Source organism: Penicillium atrosanguineum (assembly GCF_028827265.1).
Source record: "Penicillium atrosanguineum strain IBT 20685 chromosome Unknown utg000004l_segment0_segment0, whole genome shotgun sequence".
Classification (NCBI taxonomy): domain Eukaryota; kingdom Fungi; phylum Ascomycota; class Eurotiomycetes; order Eurotiales; family Aspergillaceae; genus Penicillium; species Penicillium atrosanguineum.
The window spans coordinates 1,112,867-1,136,197 of NW_026623136.1; the positions used below are offsets into that span (position 1 = coordinate 1,112,867).

The 23,331-nt window shown below is 48.8% G+C and overlaps 4 protein-coding genes across 4 annotated transcripts; 3 read left to right on the forward strand and 1 right to left on the reverse strand.

Annotated features, from left to right (window-relative positions):
* Nucleotides 1–89: 89 nt before the first annotated feature.
* N7443_005727 (type I polyketide synthase) lies at nucleotides 90–7,397 on the forward strand (the record flags this gene model as incomplete). The annotated part of the gene is made up of 5 exons (XM_056885783.1): nucleotides 90–429; nucleotides 492–760; nucleotides 821–2,499; nucleotides 2,573–7,176; nucleotides 7,237–7,397. The coding sequence occupies 5 exons, from the start codon at nucleotides 90–92 to the stop codon at nucleotides 7,395–7,397; spliced, it is 7,053 nt and encodes a 2,350-aa protein (XP_056741231.1).
* Nucleotides 7,398–11,313: 3,916 nt separating this feature from the next.
* On the reverse strand, nucleotides 11,314–13,158 carry N7443_005728 (uncharacterized protein; the record flags this gene model as incomplete). The annotated part of the gene is made up of 4 exons (XM_056885784.1): nucleotides 11,314–12,352; nucleotides 12,405–12,479; nucleotides 12,537–12,605; nucleotides 12,659–13,158. The coding sequence occupies 4 exons, from the start codon at nucleotides 13,156–13,158 to the stop codon at nucleotides 11,314–11,316; spliced, it is 1,683 nt and encodes a 560-aa protein (XP_056741232.1).
* Nucleotides 13,159–15,676: 2,518 nt separating this feature from the next.
* N7443_005729 (NAD(P)-binding protein) lies at nucleotides 15,677–17,193 on the forward strand (the record flags this gene model as incomplete). Its single annotated transcript, XM_056885785.1, has 4 exons — nucleotides 15,677–15,791; nucleotides 15,953–16,029; nucleotides 16,096–16,327; nucleotides 16,421–17,193. The coding sequence occupies 4 exons, from the start codon at nucleotides 15,677–15,679 to the stop codon at nucleotides 17,191–17,193; spliced, it is 1,197 nt and encodes a 398-aa protein (XP_056741233.1).
* Nucleotides 17,194–21,235: 4,042 nt separating this feature from the next.
* On the forward strand, nucleotides 21,236–22,606 carry N7443_005730 (uncharacterized protein; the record flags this gene model as incomplete). The annotated part of the gene is made up of 1 exon (XM_056885786.1): nucleotides 21,236–22,606. The coding sequence occupies one exon, from the start codon at nucleotides 21,236–21,238 to the stop codon at nucleotides 22,604–22,606; it is 1,371 nt and encodes a 456-aa protein (XP_056741234.1).
* Between the last annotated feature and the right edge of the window lie 725 nt (nucleotides 22,607–23,331).

Consider the following 23,331-nt stretch of genomic DNA (forward strand, 5'->3'; position numbering starts at 1 on the left):
GTTATTCTTCCTCTCCTTCTTGACATTGATCTTCTTGTAGTTCTTTTGGTGCTAAGTCTACAACCAGTCACATTCATCAACCCTGCGCCATGGACTTTTCATATTCAGATAAGCAGGAGCCCATCGCTATTGTTGGTGCCGCATGCCGCTTTGCTGGCGAAGCGTCCTCCCTGGGATCACTATGGAACATGATAAGCAAGGTCAAGGCCGGCCACGGTCCCGTCCCCAGCGATAGATGGGACAGCAATATGTGGCATCATCCTGATCCAGACCGAAAAGGCGGAATCAGTCCACAGCATGGGTACTTCCTCAAGCAAAATATCAGCCACTTTGACGCTCCCTTCTTCTCAGTAACAGCCAAAGAGGCTGCTTCCATGGACCCGATGAAGAGAATGTTGCTCGAAGTATGTTACGAAAGCTTTGAGAATGGTAGGTGATGTGCCCCCCCCAAGTCCGTCAACGAGAATGTGGTGCTGATTACGAGCCTGTAGCTGGCATCCCCGTTGAGGATTTGATGAACAGCCGTACAGGTTGCTACGTCGGTTGCATGACGAACGACTACGAAATGATCTCCTTACACGACATCTACGACATCGGGCATCCGGCAGCAACAGGTCTAAGCGAAGCCATGACCGCTAATCGTGTGTCCTGGTTCTTCGGTCTCAAGGGTCCCAGTTTGACGCTTGACACCGCTTGCAGCTCTTCACTTTACGCTCTTCACCTTGCATGTCAGTCACTTAGGCTGAAAGAAACAAACATGGTAGGTTGTGACAGGCCACAAGTTTGCGCGCGGAATTGATAGCTTACCTTATTTCCGTAGTCTCTCGTCACCGGAGTCAACCTCATAATTAACCCAAATACCTCACACCAGCTGACTGCAATGCACATGCTCAGCCCTGAGGGTATTTCACACACATTTGATGACCGTGCCAACGGCTATGGCCGTGGTGACGGCATTGGCGCCATGGTCGTCAAACGTCTGTCGGATGCTATTCGAGACGGCGACACCATCCGCGCCGTGATCCGTGGCTCTAGTGTTAATGCCGATGGCAAAACACCCAGTGTTACCCAACCAAGTTCCACAGCACAAGCCGAACTGATCAATCGGACCTACGAGGATGCAGGTCTGGATCTGTCAGAAACAGGGTACTTTGAATGCCACGGCACAGGGACGCCGGTCGGTGACCCTCTTGAGCTTACCGCCATTGCTTCTACGCTTGGTGCAGCAAGGCGCGCAGCTGGAAAGCCTCCTCTCCACATTGGAAGTATCAAACCTACCGTGGGCCACACAGAAGGATGTGCTGGCCTTGCCGGCGTTTTCAAGTCCATCCTGCTACTTGAAAAAGGAATGCTGGTCCCCACATATGGCGTAGATCGGGTGAACCCGAAACTGAAGTTGAGCGACTGGCATCTTACTCTTCCAGAAGATGTCGCCAGATGGCCGACGCCAGGACTTCGTCGAATCAGTGTCAACTCATTCGGGTTCGGTGGTGCCAACGCTCACGTTATTCTGGACGATACTTACCACTATCTCCAAGAACGGGGACTGGCTGGCAAGCACAACACTGTCATAAGTGATTCTGGTTCTGATTCCGGCGTTGAGGACACATCAGTAAACGGCCTCGTCCACGACCCATCCAACAAACTTTTCCTCTTCACTGGCAAAGACCAGTCTGGAGCCAAGCGTGTGTCCGAGGCCTTAAACACATGGCTGCAACAAAATTCGGAGGATACCCATGACCCATCCTTTTTGGAGAATCTCGCATTCACACTCACGCAGCGCCGCACACATCTAGAGCATAGAACTTTTGCAATTGCAAACTCGCTGTCTGAGCTCACAGAAAGGCTCTCGAAGGGTCTGCTACCAGCAACTCGATCACAACGTCATGGCAACAACCTCGTCATGGTATTCACCGGTCAGGGTGCTCAGTGGCCGGCAATGGGTCACGAGCTTTTCGCGAACCCCATCTTCCGCGCAAGTGTTCATGTTTCGCAGTCTTACCTCCAGGCCTTCGGCTGCAAGTGGAATGCAATGGAAGAGCTGACCAAGACACCCAACCCAAACGTCAACCGCCCAGAATACAGCCAGCCCCTCTGTGCGGTGGTTCAGGTCGCGCTGGTTGACCTTCTTCGCTTCTGGAAGGTTTTACCCAGAGCCACAATCGGACACTCGAGCGGCGAAATTGCCGCCGCATATGCAGCATCGCTTCTAACACACCACGATGCCATAAAGCTTGCCTTTGTCCGAGGTATCAGCTCCGCCGCTGTCTCCAAGCAAGGTGCAATGATGGCTGCTGGGATTTCTGAGGATGATGCCCAGGCGTACCTTGAGAAGGTTCCAGCCGGGTCTGCAGTCGTTGCCTGCATAAACAGTCCATCCAGTGTGACTCTCTCCGGCGATGTCGACGCCATTGATCAGCTGGACACCCTGATTTCTGGCGACGGTAAATTTGCCCGCAAGCTCAAGGTGGCCACGGCGTATCACTCCCCCTCACATGCGTGAGGTCTCGCGGAACTATCTTGAGATGATTGGTGAAATAACACCCAAGGAGGCAAATGAGACAGAAAATAGCCCTGTCATGTACTCATCACTTACCGGGTCTATCGTTTCTTCTGCCAAGGAGTTGAGCGCCCAGTACTGGGTCAACAATATGCAGAACGCCGTGAAGTTCTCACAGAGTTTCTTGGCATTGCTGAAGCATAAGAAAGTCACCCCAGGCGGCACCCGCCCCGTGGCCGTACAGTGGGGAGGCTTCCTTGAGGTCGGCCCTCACGCAGCTCTCCAGGGACCCGTGCGACAGATCATTGACGCAAGCAATAGCAAGTTTGCTAAGTCCGCCCCTTACGCCTCTATGCTTGTTCGTGGCAAAGACGCAACGGAGTCAGCTCTGAACGCTGCCGGTGTGCTCTGGGCTGCTGGCTACAAGGTCGACATGGCTGCAGTCAACCAGCAGGCCTCAACAGGGAGCAGCACCCCTCATATGCTTTGTAACTTGCCCAGTTATGCATGGAATCACACAAGGAGCTTCTGGCACGAATCTTACTCGTCGCGCTCGTACCGCTTCCCTCCCCACGCGCGCAACGACTACCTGGGCATGGCGGAAGATTCTTATAATAGTCATGAGCCGCGATGGAGAAACTACCTGCGCATCTCTGAGAACCCATGGATTGAAGACCACGTAATCACAGGAACCGTGTTATACCCAGGCGCAGGAATGCTTGTCATGGCCTTGGAAGGCGCAATGCGCACCGCCGACTCATCCAAGGTGATTGAGGGTTTCCGCATGACCGATGTCATGTTTGAGCGTGGACTGGTCATCCCCATGGACGAGGAAGCGCCTGTGGAGACGCGCATCAGTTTCTACCCCCACAGCACGAAACCCGAGTCATGGATCTTCACTGTCTATTCGATGACCAAGGGCTCTCCATGGGCGAAGCACTGCGCTGGCACCGTTGCTGTTGTGTATGAGAAGGAAGCGAGCGAGGTTGAAGAAGACAGCGTGGATGCCTTGTGGCAGAAGCAATTGGGCTTGCGCAAGACCCTGCTATCCGAAGCCAACGCCGCACATGTCAACGTGGATGAGTTCTACAAGAATCTGAACACCATTGGCATGCAGTATGGTCCATCATTCCGCAATGTCCAGTCCCTCACGGTAGTACCATCTAAGAAAGCCTCGTACGGATCTGTGACTGTTCCAGACACGAAGTCAACGATGCCTAAGAATTACGAGTCTCCCCATGTCATTCACCCGGCTACCATGGACTCTATCTTCCACCTAGTAATTGCGTCCCTCGATGCCGGCCAGCCAGTGAAGCAAGCCGCGGTACCATATAGCATCGATGAGATTTACATTGCCCATGATCAGCCAAAGGAGGCTGGGGCTCTCTACTCCGGTTATGGTCGCCTGCTGTCCCAGGACGGCCATGAGATCACCACCGAGCTGGTTGTCTCTGACCAGGAGTGGGCAAAGCCAAAACTTACTGTCAAAAACTTTGCTCTTCGTCAGGTTACTTCTGGAGGCGACTTGGAGAATTCTAGTGCCGCATCTTCTGGTCGTCCCGTCAAGAAGTGCGCCGGCATCACCTGGATTCCTGATCTCTCTTTCTTGACCAGCAACGAGTATCTTACGAAGCTCGTTTCCTCCGGTAAGGCGGCCGCGGTGGTCACCAGCTGGCTTGACCCAGTGTTCCTAAAGACGTCAAATACCACCGCCCTAGTTGTCTTGTTCGATGAAACCGAAGCTAGTATCGATGTTCTCCGCCGCCTCAAGATCCAAACATATGGCCCCAAGAACATCATTGCCCTCGCCACATCTGAGTCGACATCGCAGTTGATGAGAGACACCCTTGGCGAATGTACTGAGAATACGACCATCACCTATAAGTGGCTGCCGGAGAGCCGGCTTCTGGAGACGCTGGCTCCAGAAGATAATGATGTCTTTATAGGCTTGGGAGTTCCTGACATCGCCAAGCACGCTGCCACGCTTGCGACGCTGGCTCCTTTGGCGTGCCTCACTCACGTGGGTCAGCCAGGTGAAGTCAAAGTTCTTGTGCCAGGTAGCAAATGCATTACCACCCTAGCAGAGGATGAGATCTACGTCCTGTTCGCTTCAAGCACCAGTTCTCACTCGGCTGAGTTGCCCCACTCTGTGGTGCTTCTCTTGCCTGAATTGTCATCCACCGCCCTCGGTACATTTGCTGCCGCAATTCAGACCAAGCTTGAAAGCTCCGGTGTCACAGTCTCACAGACAAACCTAAGTCCAAGCGGCGTGGCTTCACTCGCTGGCAAGTATGTTATTTCTCTCCTCGAGATTGACAGCCCACTGGTGTATGCCTGGGGCGAAGACCAATTCAACACATTCAAGACACTCGTCTCCACGGTTGGACACCTTTTCTGGATTACTCACGGCAGTGTACTTGAGAGTTGGTCGAACGGCGTGGAATTCGCGACAACTCAGGGTCTGTTCCGCGTGATGCGCAACGAATACCCAATCGCCATCTTACCGTCTATGGATATATCCGCAGTAGCTGATATTTCCAATTTCCAATACGCAGATCTGGTTCTTAACGTTTGGCGAACATCTCTGTCCGAGGACGCGGAACTGGAATATGCCGAAGGCAACGGCTTGATTTACATTCCTCGTGTCACTGAAGATGTTGGCTTCGACTACGAACTGCAGCTGGCGAGCAACACCGCGAAGCCAATCGTTTCGGCTCTGGGCACCACTGGAAAGCCACTGAAGGCAATCGAGTCGGCAAACACCCAAGGTTGCATCTGGATCGCGGATGAGCAGGCCGAATTACCACTTGAAGCAGACCAAATCGAAATCAAGACCGAGTATGCTGGAGTCGGAACGGGCCAGACTTTGAACTCTGTCCGCCACGCTGTTGGCATCGTTACTCGTCAAGGCGACTTGGTAAAGACTTTGCAGCTTGGTCAGCGCGCCATTGTTTTCTCCGACGCTGCTGCAAAGACTCATGTCCGCCAAAGGCAGAACCTAGTTACACCGCTGCCCGACTGGCTTGCACCGCAAGAGGCTGTTGCGCTTGTCGAGCCACTGATTACTGCGCAGTATGCGCTTATAGAGATCGCTCATCTCAGTCACGGTCAGGCATTGCTACTTGATGACGCTACAAGCGCCGTCGGACAAGCCCTGGTACAGGTTGCCAAAGCAATTGGGGCCGACATCTTTGCTCTTGTTCACAACAAAGGAGCGCGCGATATCATTGCTGGCCGATATGGCATCCCTAAAGACCGCATCTTCGACGCCGCTTTGAGCAATTTCGTGCCACTCATACAGAGTGTTACTCAGAACCGCGGTGTTGATGTCGTTGTCAACCAGCAGGCCGGTGCACATGTCGCTAGAGCCATGTCGATTCTGAGCGACTTTGGCCACTTTGTCGACATTAACGGTGAGAGCTCCCGAGCTCTTCTTCCGGCCTCTAAGACCAACGTAACTCTTGCTTGCATCGACATAGCCGCGGTAATCCATTGCAGACCCGCCATTGTCAGCAAGCTCTTCCAGCAAGCCTTCAAGCAGTACATCCTGCAGGGACCTTCCCTGTTGACAGTGGTGCCGGCGACTAATCTCTCTGTTTCGGTGAATGGCATCCGCACCGAGCAAATTGTCGTGTCTTTGGACGATACCAGCCCAGTGCTCATGTGTGCACCCCCAGCCGAGGAATTGAAGCTCGACAGTGAAGCAACCTACGTGCTGGCCGGTGGTTTGGGCGCTCTTGGCCTAGACATTGCCAACTGGATGGTCGAATGCGGTGCCAAGAATCTGGCTTTCCTGTCTCGGTCGGCGGGCGTAAAGAATCATCAGGATCTGCAGAAGCTCGCCGACCGCTCTGTGCGAGCCGAGGCATTCAAGTGCAATGTTAACGATGCTGTCAGCGTTGCCAAAGTCTTCGACCTGATCAAAGCCCGTGGCAGCAGGATTGCCGGCGTGATCCAACTTGCCATGGTTCTTGAAGACGGCATCTTTGACAACATGTCCTTTGATCAATGGCGCCATGCGATTGAGCCCAAGACCAAGGGCTCACGCAACCTGCTTGCCAACATCTGGCCCGGTGATAAACCCTTCTTCATTCTACTATCGTCCATTACCGGTGTTATCGGCAACACGGCACAGGCAAACTACGCTTCTGGAAATACCTTTGAGGACGCGCTGGCACATCACGCTCGCAACCACCTCGGCATCAACGCTACCAGCATTGACGTCGGCTTGGTCTCTGACTCGTCGCACTTTACCACAGCTGGCGAGTTTGGCGACCTCGCCAGCTACCTGGGTAGATACCAGCACGGCTGGCGAGGCCTTCAGACGAACCTTGACGAGCTCGGCGTCGTGATCCGCGCCATCATGCGAGGCTCGACCACTAATGGACAGAGCACGCCCGCCCAGATAGTTCTCGGTCTGGGTGATCGCATCGAGCAAGACGAGAACACCGGAGGCTTTTCGAGAGACAAGAAGTTTGAGCTCCGTGTCGTAAAAGACGGCAGCCAGGCCGGCGACGGCAAGGCGAAGCAAGACTTGGGCACCCTCTTGACCAGTGCGACTACCATGGCTGAGGCCGCCGCAGCTGTGGAAGGAAACATCAAGGACCTTGTCGCTGCGGCCATGGGTGTCTCTTTGGAAGAGATTGATGCTCAAAAGCCCCTGTATGACTATGGTGGTACGTATCAAAGTCTTGCATAAAGAACCAGATAGAACTTTTGCTGATGTTTTATTATAGTCGATTCGCTACAAGCTGTTGAAATTCGCAATCGTGCCCAGAAGAATATGAAGAGCGATATTTCTGTCTTTGATATCTTGAGTGCTATGCCGCTGGCCGATGTAGCAGCCAAGATTGCAGCCAAGAGCCAATTGGTCAAAGTTGCTGCAAGCGAAGAGTAAGAAAAAAAGAAAGAAAAGGCCTTTGTTGATTTGAAATGGGAAATTAGACGGTTGCTTGTCCTGTATTTCTACAGTAGTATTCGAAATCAGGTTTACATCTACACTCTTAGACTTGGTCCTGATAAGGAGCGGCAAATACGTACAGGCAATAGGATGAGTCAATTATATACATGCCAAGTCGCGTAGCACCTTGTGGCGCAAGGGGCGATTGGTTGAGCCTGGACGCTGAAATATACCCGTCAAGTTAGATTGACTTGGTTAAAAAGAGATACAGACTCTTAGGATCTAAATATGAGTGTTCGTCTGGCAAGTGAGTTGAAGTTCTCAAATAAGTGCCTTTACGTTGATTTGTTGCAGGAATTATTCTGTCATGGTGGAGCCCGGCTATATTTGTTTGAAGTTTCACGCCATGCAGCAATCGTCTCTTTTTCGAGGTCCTATTGTGGATCAGGGCCGAATCGGAGGTCTTGTATGTCGAGTTCTTGCAGGAGATGAAGGCCTTCGGATGAACGTTCCGGTGACGATCCTGTCCCCGGATCGTGGGGTTATCTTTGTGGTCGAGGATCGCAGCCACATGTGTTGAGCCTTGCTCTTTGTAGTCGGTGAGGCTGAAAGCAGGGCACATGAGAACTTACTTTCTATGGATGAAATAGCCTTTCAAGGTTATAGATCGCTCTGATGGAAAGACTGGCAGGACTAAAGGTACAAGGTGTTAAAATCCAGTGGCTTTTGGTCTGTCCGGTACAAAAAATACGCAGGCGGGTGGCTTGGTGCACATGATATAGAGGTCCTCGATTTGGAAGAAAAAGGCTAATGGAGAGGTGTCAGGCAACGTTCATGACAATCTATGGAAAACAAACGGACCAGTCTGGTCTACCACGATACCTACAGCATTTTCCGCGGCACCATTGACCAGGCCCAGCAGGGTACAAATGTTTGTCAGTATGATGACAGGCATATTTAGGGTGTACGGAAAGGCTCCTGGGAAGGGAATCTTGATGCCTTGGTCCGACTGCTGGAGCAAGTCATTTGCACGGAGTCGCAGATTGATTGGACCAGTAGAATTGGTTCGCGTATGAAGCGCAGGAAATATAAAGATATTTTGGCATCTTGTTTGTGCGAATTGCTCTATCTGAACCGTGGCGAACATGGGTCAGGCAACAAGAAAGCAGTGAATCATATTAGCAAACCCGGACTTCGGAAGCTCTCTAAGTACAAGAGAACCAGGATCCCCTGACAAAAGTGACAAGATACGGGAGAAAATGCACAGAAAAGAAGGCAGATGAGAAAACCAATGAGAACAATTCTTGGCAAGAAAGTGGACGAACCAGCGTCGAGATCTGCGACAAGTTTGGTAGTGGGAGCAAAGTTTCGCAGGCAGCTCGCGCGGGGCAGTAAATCAGTCACTTCGTTCCTCGTTTCAGGGCAAATAGAACATCTTGTGCAACTTAAAATGGGTTGGTATGCTGATTCAGCACCTGAGGCCTTGAGTACGGGGGTATAACTTTACAAGATCAAGGCGTGAATATGAAGGGATTCGAAAATTAGAGCGAGTTCCAGTGGAAGAGACAGAGGCGTCTAGCCGTGGAGTCACCGGGAAGGTGGTGAGGTCGCCATCTTCATCTTCATTAGATAGCTTTCGGGGTTGATGCTGGCGGCCTCTCCATCTGACTTTTCTGTGAAGAAGACTTCCGCCGTCGGCTAATTGACAACAACACCAGTTTTGAGCTCGCGAGAGACCGCCAAGGATGTATCCGAGTGTGTAAGCAGCGTAGATTCATGGGGTTTTGCGTTGAGCTATTTCTTCCCCCCTGCAAAGTTCCAAAGCTAAGCTAGTTCAAGTCTCTGAGGGTAATGTTGAAGAAGGATCTTGGATTTTGAAATGGTTGTTAAGAACGGTGGCATTTATCCGAACTCATAGTGCTGGGCCAGTCATGTTTTGAAAAACACATAATCAATTCTTCACCAAAGGGACAGCCTACCGCAACTGTTGTATCATTCGAAGACCATTTGCACGATCGATATTCCATAGGCAGGAAAATCAACTTTTTTCCTTGATATGTCACCCAAGACAAATCCTCATTTAGTGCATAATAACCCTCTTCGAACAGGGGGCGATTTGAAGATTGTGACGAGTGCTTCACCCAGTCACTCGACCGTATATCAAATGTGCCCGCGCTCGTGTGCAAGAGGGTTGGATTCTCATAATCAAAGAATACTTCATCTTTATCTGGACAGTCAAGCATGAAAATGCATTCCATGGCGTTCTTGGTCCAAACTCTGATCTTGTTTTTGATGCCTTCCTCAGTTGTCATTGACACAGTTGCTAGTAGGTTTCCATCAAAAGACCGGGATACTTGAGAACAAGTTTTCCCACTTCAATTATCTTTGTACACTGTCCGGATACTGGGTCCCATATCCTGGCAGTTTCCATCGAGCGATCCAGATGCTAGCAAGACCCCCTTGGGCGACCAGGCCACGCACCTGGCCCAGGACAGATTTCCTTCAAGTGTCAAGACACATCTTCCGGTATTTGCATTCCAGATCTTTACTGTGGCGCCCCAAGATCCAGATGCAAGTAGATTTCCGTCCGGGGGCCATGCGAGATATGTGACTAACTTTTGCTCCCCATCGATAGGTCTTATAAATATACCGCTTCCTTCACGAGGAACCCAGATTCTGATGAGTTGATAATGCCAGAGGGTCGAGCATGTCATCACGATAATCATGAAATAAGGCGCAAACATAATCACCGAGCGGCTATTCAAGAAAAGAACTACCCTGAAGATATAGACAGTCATCGGCATATTCATAACCAACACCAAACGCTTCACAAACAGGCTGCTAAACCCGAGTACCGAATCACTGGGAAAACACATGATATGATCGATGAAATTTATATTGATGATTTGTGAAAATGTTTGAGATATCTACATAAAGTATTTCTGGTTCATATCCATGGATCGACTCACCAACATTCGAATGAAATTCATTAGTAACTTGTTCATAATTAACTCCTAACTGAAACCCCTGGTTCGAGTCCCCAAACGTTGTTTCATGACTCATGATTTCCGAATCATAAACCAGGCCGCCCAGGTACTTGTAAATCCTGGAGAATCTTGGAAGACGAAATGAAAGTCAATACTTATATCTAGAGATAACACTGATGATGTCATCTCGCGCACCGCCCCCACCGGGGTATCCATTCTCCCGGCTTGTCATGCCCCTGAACTGCACGTGCCCATGGCTGAGTTCAGGCAGTGCTATAAATGCTATAAATATAGCAAAAGCGGTGCGCTAGCTGTGCAGGGAGAGGGAATTAAAGTCTAAGAGTGTGGAAGTAAATCTGATTTCGAATGTTATTTTAATAGAGAAATGTCTTTCTTTTGAGGGAAACGGGTTTTATGTACGCTTTAACGCTCTTGTCTTACTGGTTGAAGAAAGAGAAAAGTAGACATTTTGCCATTCGCTTTGCTGTAGTCACATTCTGTCTAGCACGATTGCTAGATTTGAGCGGATTGGGTCATTCATTCTAGACATTACGAATCATAAGTCAGAGGCAACGAACAAATCAAAAGCGTAGATAGCTAGATATAGGCGCATTGTGTCATGCTTACTTTAGACACCACCAAGGACAAGCAGGAAGAAAGATGAACTCACAGGCACAGATGGCCTTCACAAAAAGATCATATGGCAGTCCATTAAAACCTTTACTTTGCAATGTAATTTCTACTGCATTAATTTCGGATTAATGCCGAAATCCAAGTATTTCGAGTAGCAAGACACATAACGGCACGACCTCGTAGTCGGAGCAGTTTTAAAGCCTTAATAGAACCTACGCGGGTGCTTTTCATTTCACGCACGATGGCGTTTCTGATGTAACAAGCCTTTTTGGTCCCGTTGTCCCCGTATGCGTTTAGGTCATTTTCACCCTCTCCCACCGCATCAAAAGTCCTGCCAGCAGCACCGTCGCAGCTCCTGCGACTGATATGCCAAATACCTTGGCAATGGTGCTTCCAATAGCATCCGACGCGATGGCACGCACCTCGGGAGTGCCGTCGGTTAGGATGGCCGAGTATCCACCGGCAAGGGCTTCACGAATCTCACCAGTGGAGTACCCTCTGCCACTGAGGGCCCTTTGCAAGGTGTTGAAGCCAACATTCTGAAAAACTGACCCTGCTATCGCCAGTGACAAGGCTCCTCCACCTAGTTGTGCCACGTTGATGAAGCTGATGACTGATGTTGCCTTATCAGCCGGAGATTTGCTAAGAGCGATCGAGTAAGCAGCTTGGAAAGTCAAACCACAGCCAGCGCCAACCAAGACCTCAAACCCATAGATGTTCTTCAAAGGTGTGGCAGTAGAGATGAGGAACAAGAGCACACTCCCGACCAAGGCTATTATGCCGGAGATGAGGTACCAAGGGGCATAAACATTGAGTCTTGGGAAAAGAGCTCCACATAGAAGGGCACTAAATATCATGAGGAGTATGAAGGGTAGCAGCCGAGCCGCGACCGAGATAGCGCCATCTCCCTTTGTGAATTCGAAAAAGAGCGGAATGTAGTAGATGTTACAGTTCAAGACGGCGGCGCTGCCGGCAGTACCAATGTACAATAGAACCAATGACCGACTTTTGAGGCACCAGACTGGATAGAGTCGATCTTCTTTGGTCGTCAAGAATGCGGTCCATTGTTGAAGCGCATAAAGAATGGTGGTGACCCCAGTCATGACCCAAAGGGCGATGACTGAACCCGAGTTCCACGGCCACGTAGTGCCGCTGTATGTGCACGAAATAATGAAAAGAGCGTACGTTGCGGCGTTGAGTAATGCGCCAAGCCAGTCTAGATTCTTGATCCGGGGAAGGATTTTTTCGTGTCGATGTGCGCCATGGCGCGGAAGCCAGAAGATGTAGATTGGGGCAGTAACTCCTCCGAGGACGAGGTTGATATAAAAGGCCCTTGTCAGGATTAATGGATGAAACTCGAAGCTTATTTTGGTGCCGCACTCACCAACGCCAAGTTGCTTTACTCTGTGCAAATGCGCCACCGATGACAGGTCCGAGGACGGCGCCTAGACCCCAGAACCTAATCACAGTTGTCAATTTCAATTCGATCTTCAAGACTAGTCAATTGCAGACGTACGTGCTGATCAAGGCAGTGTAGAGTGGCCGTTTGGCTGCCGTCACAAAGAAGGAGATGTAGCTTATGCCTCTTCCTCAATGGTCAGCGTCTACCCTCTGCAGTAGTGTCATGGCTGTGCTCACCCAAGATAGACACCTGAACCACCTATTCCTGCCACGACTCGACCGACAGTCATGGCTTGCATGTTTGGAGCTGCACCACAAATTGCACTGCCGACCTCAAAGGTGAGAATGCTGCTGAGGTACAACCATTTGACCTCTATCTTGGTGTAAAGCGAGCCGAACAGCGAGACGGTGGCCACCGAGCCGAGCAGAAATCCAGTACCGACCCATGGTAGCAGGTGAAGATCACCAAGAGAAGCCAGAATGGGTCCTTGCACATCAGCAGAAACCGTGGAGTCCAGCCCATACAGGAACGCGGTCAGGTACAGCCCAACACATACGCTGAACCATCGAAGATTGCTCATTCCCTTGACCGCAGCACCGCCAGTGTCTTGCTCTGGTGTATCGGGGTAATCATAAGCGAGGGCGATGGACTCGTTGGGCGAGGGACCAGTGACTGGCCTCTTTTCAGCGGCATCTCGCGTGTGAAAGTCGCTGACGGACTTGGTCTCCGATTTCATGATGATGGCGCACAAAGCAACACTGATTACGTTGCTACAATTGAAAGGATGGAGTTGGGCGCCGAGTAGGGCGTGACGCACGAGCTTCTAGTCCAATATGAAGAAGTGACGGGTGATGAGCAGCTCTACTCGCGTCGCTACCTGTACAGGAGGGTACGGGTTGGTACTAGTGTACGTGCGCTCTAATACTGTATAAAAAACCATATAAACTGACTTTCGTGATCTAAATGTCCGGAAATGGCTGACGCCGTTTTCCATTTTAGGAAGAGTCCGAACCGACAGGAGCTAAGTCAACCGCATCATCCACATCTGGCGTTATTAAAGAATTAAGAGGTACAAGTAGTGATACATGCCAGACGTAGGAGGTAGAGGCTGCCTGCCTCAGCCATATGCGCGCATAGTAGTTGTCACCGTACAAAAGGCGTACTAGCAGTGCGAGTCGGGCCGATTCACCGGTAGACATCGGACCGTCCCGTCCCGTCCCATGAGGGACATGGACCTTGGTTCCCCAAATTTTCTCACATGTGGTCTATACCATTGCATGTGAAATTTCTCACCAGAAGCGATCGTGCTAGATCGAGAATATCTGAGGACTTCCCCGATTTGGGATATGGAGCCGCCGGGCAATAAGTCGCACACGTGAAAGCAATAATAGTTAGTATAATTCTGGGGGAGTAATACGAGAGACCTCGGCTGCTATGTTCTGCTTATTACCTACCCCCACTATGGGCCGAGACTAGTAGATTAAAATATCGACTATGCGGCCTTCTTATGAGAGCCTTCAAAATGGAGATGACTAGGACTTGCTAGGGGCAATTTGCTTTCTCTGAGGTTATAGATAGTAGTAGGTATAGATCACTCGATTTGAGAATAGTTAAGAGTACAGGGTAGTGTTGCGCTAAGCTCCTGCACAACGGCCTCTGACCCATTTATTGATCCAGTGACCGATTGTGAAGTGGAATTCCGGCCAATGGATCCCTGGCCAATGCTCCTCATCGCCAATCACCTGAGCCGTCGCAGATGAACTGTCGACCCAGGTGGGACGGTGGGAGAGCCATCTGCATCGGGATCCTTCCGCTAATCTCACTGCATACACGCAACTGGCCCACCACGCAGTCTTTGCTCGATAAAGACGGCCCCTGAATTCCGCAAGGGGTACTGTCGAGGGTGGAGATGATAAAAGCACCGCTACTGGGATAATTCAGCTTCACCAGCCTCCCCCATTACTGCCGATTTACGGCCAGGCCTATCCTCGCCCTCAACGCCATCTAGCTGAAGATATCTTAAAGCTAGGTCTACACCCTAGATAGACAATTCAGACATATATTATCTATGAATCTATTGGCTTTCCTAGATACTAGTGTGTACGTTTCTCCGTTGTCCGACAGGTACTTTCGTTGCAGGCTTGGACCTAGTCTAACATCTGTTAGGCGTCCAGGCCCAAACCCGCGGGGTTTGCGCTAGTGTAATATATCATTAATATCTCAATCACACCAATAATAGTCGATAATCTATATATACAGTACCAAAAATACATGAATCTTTTGGCCCCCGTGGGGTGTTCTGGGCTTTCGGCAAAACCCGGGGGGGGCTAAAAAAGGGGGTTGTCGAGATCTAGAGCCTGTTACTACTAATACTTCAATTAACGTATTCGTTAAGCGAGTGGCCACCCGCAAAACACTATAGTAAAGGCCATTAATTAAAACTTTATACTTCAACAACGTCATAGTATGTTCATCTAATTCTTGGCATATAACTGATATCACATATCAACTTGAGATTGCCCGCAGGCGAACATATAATTGTTTTATCATTAAAAAAAGCACACGTCTTGATGGCTATGAGTGTATATATTTCTGATGCTAGCCATCATTTAAAACACTATGAGAGCTTAGAGATACTCTTATTATATCATAGAGACCGATAGGTAGGAAAAAGAATCGTAGTAAGCTATGGTTGTTGAAATATAAAGTTGTAGATCCATGTATTATTGCACGAAGGCTATTTCCGGCCTGCAAGCCGGCGCTGCAGAGTTATTCTCGATACATCGTGGATAACCGTCACTTGCGGACCAATTCCGAAAGAGACACATAGTAGGGATCTCGTCATTCCTGAAGCCTGTACAGCTAGTGATATTATACACTCTTGATTGGTAGAATTCTGACCGGAAATAGTGCGATTTGGTGGCATATGGGGTGATTGAATGCCGAGGCTCGCCACTTTCAGCCCAATCATGTAGAATCAGTTATTAAACATGGAGGATAACAAACTTGTTATCAGGTGGTTACGTATGGGAATCCATAATTTGTACGCTCTTCGTTTCAGCCTGTAAGATTTTGCTGCCGATTCGATATTCTTTCTGCATGTGACTTTGCTGACCCTTCAAGCCACACAGATCCCGAACGTCTTTAACTTACTGCATAGTCTTTGTCGCTACGGCGTTGCTCTTTATTTGCAGCAGCCTCTATAATTATTGTGGGCTGCTTTGCACTCGGCACAGCGCCTTGGAGTTGTTATCATGTTTGGCACGCTGGTCTCCACTGACATTGACCGAGAGACCTTGGAGTACATTGAGAACCCAGATCCTGTTGCTGCAGTCAGCCGTAACGTCCAAGACAATATACGCATTGCTTGTATGCATTGCCGCTCTAGAAAGGTATGCCCCTAACCTGTGCCTGCAACCATGGGTGAATAACCGTACTCCCCTCCAGTCTACTGTGGCGTTACGTTTCTAACAATCTGAAATTATAGGTACGCTGTTCCGGAGGACGAAAAAGATGCCAAAGATGCGTAGCGATAGGACTCGAGTGCGTGTATCCAGAAAACCAGGGGCGGAACAAACGACAGGAAAACAGCAAAAGCCATCGTACAGTAAGTAACGAACAAATGAAATTTATGTTCGCGAGATTGAGTCGCCAACGCATTACATTCATACAGGCGATTCGGCGTAACTCCAACGTCCCGACCCAGATTGTATGCGATGAAGCAGAGCCTTGCGCCAGAGACGGCCATGCAAAGTACGGCCAAGAATTGGCAGTGGATGACTTGCACGACAATAAGTTTGACGGGTGCATCGACGAGTCTCTGTTTACGCCTTGGATTATGGATACTCCCATGCAGCACAGTTTAGACAGCAGATCTTGCTCGAGCAGCAGTGGCATTCCAACCCGTATGTGCCTGGTTTATGAATATCCAAAGCCTACTAAATTGACACCTCCCATAGCTGCCATTGACCTGACAATAAGCAAATCTCCTTTTTTAGCAAGAAGTCGCAGTGCCACGGTGGCGCCGCCCGATCAGCTTCCGGAGCTATCGACGGCAGATATGTCCTTGGTGTCGCTACTCAGGCCGTCGACTACGGCTAGCGCAGGCGATTCAGCACATTGGCAAGGACCTCACATGGCGCATGACGATATCAGTTGGGCGACGGCTGTCGATGGACACGGTACGGTAGGCCCGACATCGGAACCGCTGTCTCGAGAGCCTTGGGGCAAAACGCGCACAGAATCCGACAGCTGTTGTCTGCTGAGCTCTGTATCTTTTCTCTCAAGACTCTCCTCCAGAACTGCTTCGCGCGAGAACCGTATAGACCTATTACTCGCCGACGTTCGGAATTCTATTGAAACCTTGGCGATATTCATATCATGTGAGAGATGTGCTGCTCGAGTAGAGCAGAACATGTTGCTCGCTATGGCGGCCCGCCAAATAGGCGCCATCTGCGGAAAGATGGCCAACTGTTGCAAGGCCATGCATCGGTGTGGCCTCAGCGACACTGACTCATCTCAGCAGAAACCCGAGTTTGTTGCCTCTCCGGTTCCCATCGATATTTCCGTGTCGACATATCGCGTGAGCCGACGTGAGAGGCTACACTTGCTTGAAAGCCTTGTGACTCTCCAGATTATGGATTTTCAACGGCACATCAACACAATCAAGTCTCGATATCGCAATCGGCCAAATAAAGGCCAAGCAGAAGCCCTGAATGAAGCAGAGAACTATGTCAAGTTAGCACAGGTTTCTATCAGCAATCATTTATGACAGCTATGGACGCCTATCATAAATATGTCGAACTCAGAAACGTTATTATTCTTATTCATTACTCAAGCTTTTCACGACCAGGTTGTATGCAGCCCCCTAGCTAGTGTGCCCTGCTCCGTACAATATGTGCATTGTATAAGTTTACCTCCATTCGAAAACTCAGCCAACGTTCCGTATCACCCCGCAAAAGTCAGCGATTCCATTCTCCTCTTTCCATGCTTTTGCCTGGAAGAACTTTATCCGAGATTTCAAAGGATGAAAGGGCATCACTACCCGTCCATGTCCGGGCAGGGAAAACTTCATGGAAAAAACAAAAGAAACTTGAATAGCTGACGCAGCTTGGAAACTCGGCGTAGGTTGAAATGTAGCAGCATGGCCACGTTTCCCATTCACACTGAGTTGCGTAGCTTGTGGCTTGACTGGCCACAATGTTCGTACCTGTAAGCATTCATATACTAGAGGTATGCGGTACCCTTTAAGATGCTCTGGCTGTCTAAGAATAAGGGCATTATGCCAAGACTTGCCCAGTGAGGTTGCTGGAATCAAATGAAAAGATCGAGCAGACACAGCGCACGAAGAAAAAAGCCTAGGCCGCTTAGCTAGGCTACGATGATACATTATTGGATATAATCGCTAGCGCTGGAACGCCGAAGTCTTGGTGTCTACACATAGCCACGCTAGGCCATTGTTGATTGGCGACGGGCATAGTATATATGTACCTCGATACCGCTCACCTAAGTATCCTTGACTATAGAAAATTCCGCCTAGATTGTCTGACTGTGTGATCCTAGGAACACTATGTCAGAATGTTTTGTATTCAACCAATCAACGATGTAAAAAGCTCTGTTTTTATATTACCCCTGATTCTGGTAATTTATAACGTGGTCGGCAAGCGAGTGAGCCATGTAAGCGAGTGAGCCACCCCAAAACACCATAGTAAATGCGATAGATTACAACTTAATATCTCCACAACCATAGCTTATCGTAAAGTCTTCCTGTATAAATAGTTTCTTCATGTTTAATCTGACGTATTTTGAAGGTCTCGATAATTTTTAGGAAGTGGTGATTAGCTGGTATATTCTTGAAGCTCAAAACGTTAGATTACAGTGTATTTTTTGTAAATATTGTCAAATCAAAATTAAATTAACCTAGACTCTTATGATAGGCTTCTCATGCTCTAAACAATTATCATACGGAAGATAGAGTGGAACAAACTTGTGAATGTTGAGAATGATCTTAAATTATTGCATTTACTATGGTGTTTCGGAGTGGCTCACTCGCTTACCGACCACGTTAGGGTGATTATAGATTACGTAAGTAATAAACATGAAGGATAATTGTATCTCCGGTCCACCGCGGTATTCGTACTGATATAGCGTCGTGGCCTGAGGCCGGCAGCCAGCTGGGATGCCGCGCCAAAACTGCCCAACTTTGAAAGCTTATTACATCACAACCAATAATTTTTAAAAAATTCATAAAGCAATGTTGCACTGTTCTAGGATTTTCGTTTTCATTGATTCAAGAATATCTCAAGAAAATGGCGATTGTGGTTGTGAATAGGACCTGGGATTTGCCTAATATATAAGCTAGATTTTGCGTCATAGGATACACTGTCGCCGACACAGAATCTAGGCTACGAACCATGAAGGACTTTGTCTCCCTATCTCACATTCGGTCCCTACTCCTGGAGCCCATGGTAGGATCAAGCTTTGAGCCCCATATATCGCTTCTCACCTCTATTATTCTCCAATCCAAGTGGCCACTGGATGAATTCCGTCCTGACTGACAGATAGATGACCGGTGGCCCAACATACTTCTTGCTTTCACCCATGCACGACTGTGTCTAAATCATTGCCAATCGCAGCTAGTGCTTATTCCTGAGCTGAACTAAACGGTGCGTCAGCATTGGGCGTCCCGTGAGTCACTTGAACATGACCATTGGACTCGAAGCCTATTTGTATTGTATGAGAAAAGAAAAAACCATAAACCTTGCGACCCCTTTCTCTTCATCTCTGCCAAGTTTGGGCTAGCAACCATAGTACGTGAACACACCCGGAAGGATGGCAGCAGGTCGTATGACAGTGGTGGTGACATACCCCTTCTCAGTCATTACATCGAAATGATAGCCAGTCGGCGGCAAACCGTGAACCCTTTTTCCGGTCCAGAAATCATCAATGCAATTCTCACGAATGGTGCGGGCCCTGACCGACCCTGAGAAGAGCTCAACGGAAAGAGCCAGACGCCCTGGCTGGTTGTTCTGGATTATCTGATAGAGGCAGGTCATCGCCAATGGATTGAGTACTACGGCACCAGTGCGAATGGTACTTATCGTCTGTCCTTGATTGTATCGCTATTTATTCAGCATGGCGCAGACCCCAATGGGCTACTCGTTGAAACGGAATTCAGTCCTTCGGCTCCTGCCATAGTGATTATTACGGCTATTTACCGGAAATACGCCGCTCCGGGGCTTGGTCAACTTCGCAAGCTATTGATAGATCAAGGGGCCCATGAAAGATAAGGGCATGGCATTTTTTTATGAAGTGTATGGTACCCAGTGTGACTCGGAGCATCGAAACATACCTAGCGTACATCCTTCTCTGCATACGAGCTATATTTTGTCGTGGACAGCGTCTTAATCCAGCAAGTAGGGAGCATCATGCACCTTAACCATTGGACCAGCGCCAAAGCCTGAGATTAAATGTCACCTGGACCCGGAAAGCCCCGTGCCATTCGTTTACCAAGCATCTCCCAATTTATAATTGGTTGCCTCTTTCGTGATATAGCGCGGCAATTTGGAGGTAGTATTGAGCACTTCCTCGATGTTGCCGACTACCGTAAGTGTTGATCACCGTTGAATAAAAAAGGGGTATGAGTAGACCTTGGGAGTATTAGCAACCACAACACAAGCATTCCGCCTCAGGCGCTCTTGTTGGGGAGAGCTTTTCCTGGGAGGAGGACAACACAGTAATTGCCGGAGTACCGGTCTAAAGCACAAAATTTAGGTTCATGTCCATTGCTGGGGACATGTGGTATTTTGGGGTGGCCCACTGGGTGTTGTGGCCCACTCGGCAGTGAATTATTACACCATGAGCCGGATTTGATTTGTACTAAGTCTTGCCTTTTTCGGCCCCACCTTAGTCCTTCAAAACATGGTAAATAGCAACAGACTTCAAGAGGAGTATTGGGGGGTTGCCTTCACCTATGCGATCATCAATGTGCAATGTAGTGTTGGACTGGCTATATTCTATTGAGAATTTGTTTATTGCAATGCGTGGAGATATTTCCACTTCTTGTCTCGCGAGGATCTTAACGTTCAAGTGGCAAAACAGAATAATTTAAAGCGGGTATATAAATTGCCCCAGATGAGAAGCATTCCGAGATTCAAAGGTAAAAATTCACTAAAGCCGTTATAGCACGCACTAGAATACCCCGGAAAAGAAGTGGGAGAATTCCCCCACATGTTCTTTTTTGTGACCCCACAAGACACGCAATCTATGGACTAAATAACCAAGTCGTTTTTAGCCCGATCCACATACGGCATCTCTATTGGTACAGGAGGCCTTTATGCTTAGCCCTGAAGGATTTTCGACCAAATGACTTACCCCAGCCTTAGGAGTTCCCAACGGGCTCCACATAGCAACATTTGACTGATGCGCGATCAGGAAGGTCCATAAACACACCTTAAGTAGCTTGATGATTCTAGAAACGTACGGATAGAAGAGCGCAAAATGTATGGTATGTATTATTGTATTTTCAAAATGCGAGGAAGAACCAAGTCTAGGCTACGATGAAGGTGAGGTAAGGTGGATGATGACAGTATTCTAACAATTGAATCAAGCATATGACTATTTCATGTTCCCCCGATCTGTCCACCACCGTGTGTGAAAACCACGGAACGGATGTGGACAGTTCGGGTTTCCTCGCGAGCTTTGAAGTATATAAATAAAATGCTCTTTCTTCATGCTTGTTTCCTCACAGAAAGAATTGGCAGAAAGTTGTAACTTTGATTGCCAGAGCTACCACGCGATTCCACTTGGTCAGCATGTTGAAATTTATGCTCTTTGCGGCGTTGAGCGCAGCCACCATCACTATTGTCGATCCCAGTGACTATGCAGACCTCTCAGCCGATGCGGTGGATGACGCTCTTACAGCAGACTGGAACTATCAGCCACTGTCATATCAAGCCCACGCAATTACTGGGCCATATACCTACAGCGGCGAAGAAAAAGAAATTTCTCATCACACACTCTCTGTTTCAGCCAACGACACAAGCGTCGTGGTCATCACCGAAGGGTCACAAGTGAATATCTCCGACTCAACTATTATCAAACATGGCTACTCCACTGACCTGTACCAGTCTAGCTTCTACGGACTGAACGCTGCAATCAATGTGGCTAATACTTCGGTTGCCTATTTGGACAACATCAATGTCACTGTTCACAATGGAGCGGCCAATGTATATGTATATGGTAACAACTCATACGCTTATGTTTCCAACTCTACTTTATACAGCTCAGGTCCCGTCTCTCACGGGCTTTATGCTGCTGGATATGGGACAGTTGTTGGCAAGAATCTTCAGCATTACTCGGGAGCATACCGATCATCATCCTTTGCTGGTGACAGTCCTAAAGGATACGTCTACGTCTATGATTCAGTCTCTCATACTGTTGGCATTGGCAGTGCCATTTTCTACGGGCAAGGAACAATCTACGCTGAAAATATCATTGGTCATGCCGAAAATGCTCCCATTGCGTTTTTGGATGGCTCTCAAGTGGACATCCATGAATCAGACCTGACTGCCGGTTTGCTTGCCGGCGTGATTGTATTCTCCTCGGGTGCCCGTGAATCTGGATCTGAGATCAGCTTCACAAATTCACGACTCACAGTTCTCCCAGAGTATGGGGCGGGCTTGTGGTTTGGGAATGTTATTGCCACGGCAAGCCTGGTGCGCTCCCAAATCAATACGACTTCGGGAATTCTGGTTGCTGCCAACTACTCGCAAGTGACACAAGATTTCACTTATTTTGCGGACTCAACCGCCGCCGCCGAGGCTACGGTCACCGTCTCCGAATCCGATCTCACGGGAGATCTAGTTGCCTATAACGGAAGCACAATCAGCTGGACCCTAGGTAACTACTCCTCATGGACAGGCTCAGCATATTCTGGATATGAGAAAGCGTACTTCTCTGTGTATATTGATGCCACATCTTCTTGGACCCTAACTAGGGACACTGTGTTGACAAACTTCACCGATGCTGATACGATGCTTTCCAATATCCATAGTCAAGGCTTTAGTATTTATTATGATTCGAGTGCCAAAGGGAGCCAGTGGTTGAAGGGAGCAACTAAGAAGATGAATGGCGGAGGATCCATAAAACCAGCAACCAAAAAGCAGTTGCAACACCGCGATTGATTGTTCTCTAGCTAAACAATTGATTTCATTCAAATCACCGGTTCAATCATTTCCTAGAGGTGTGCCTAAAGCACTGGGACTGCTGCCGTAGATATTGATATCTCTTGGTGTCCTCATTTGCCTTCCTAAAGGCGTATAGCTCATCAGGTCATCAGGTCAACCGCCGACCTGATGACCTGATGAGCTACATACCCCCTTCCTAACCCCCTTAATACTACACGAACAAGTCAACTTTGTTCTCTTATATTTTAGCAATGCTATGTATTACGTATTTGATACATGCCAGTAAACTTTAACTGGGATTACAAGACCTCATATGCCCCGTAGACGATAAGGTCACTGCTTATCACCGTTCTATTAGTCCCTTTTCCACACTAGGTAACAATACTGAACTTACTTTGTTCCGTCTTCTTGTTCCAACTACGACCATATGTATATCTTGCTCTGGTCTGTGCTCATCGTGCCACGCTAACAGCTTCGTCTATACCACTAATGGTTTCTTTGGCTTTTTCTTTGGAGTACGGGGTGCTGCTATGGGAAGAAATCATTCATGGAAGATTTATCAAATCCCTGATCCGGAATTTCTTCATACAACTCCTGACGCTGCTGGATAAAGACCTTCAGATCCCCGCAAAGAGCCCGATCGAATTCGGGCCGGCAGAGTATGGAGGCAAACAAACTAGCCTCGCAGCAGCTTCTATATACATCTTCTCGATCCATTCAAA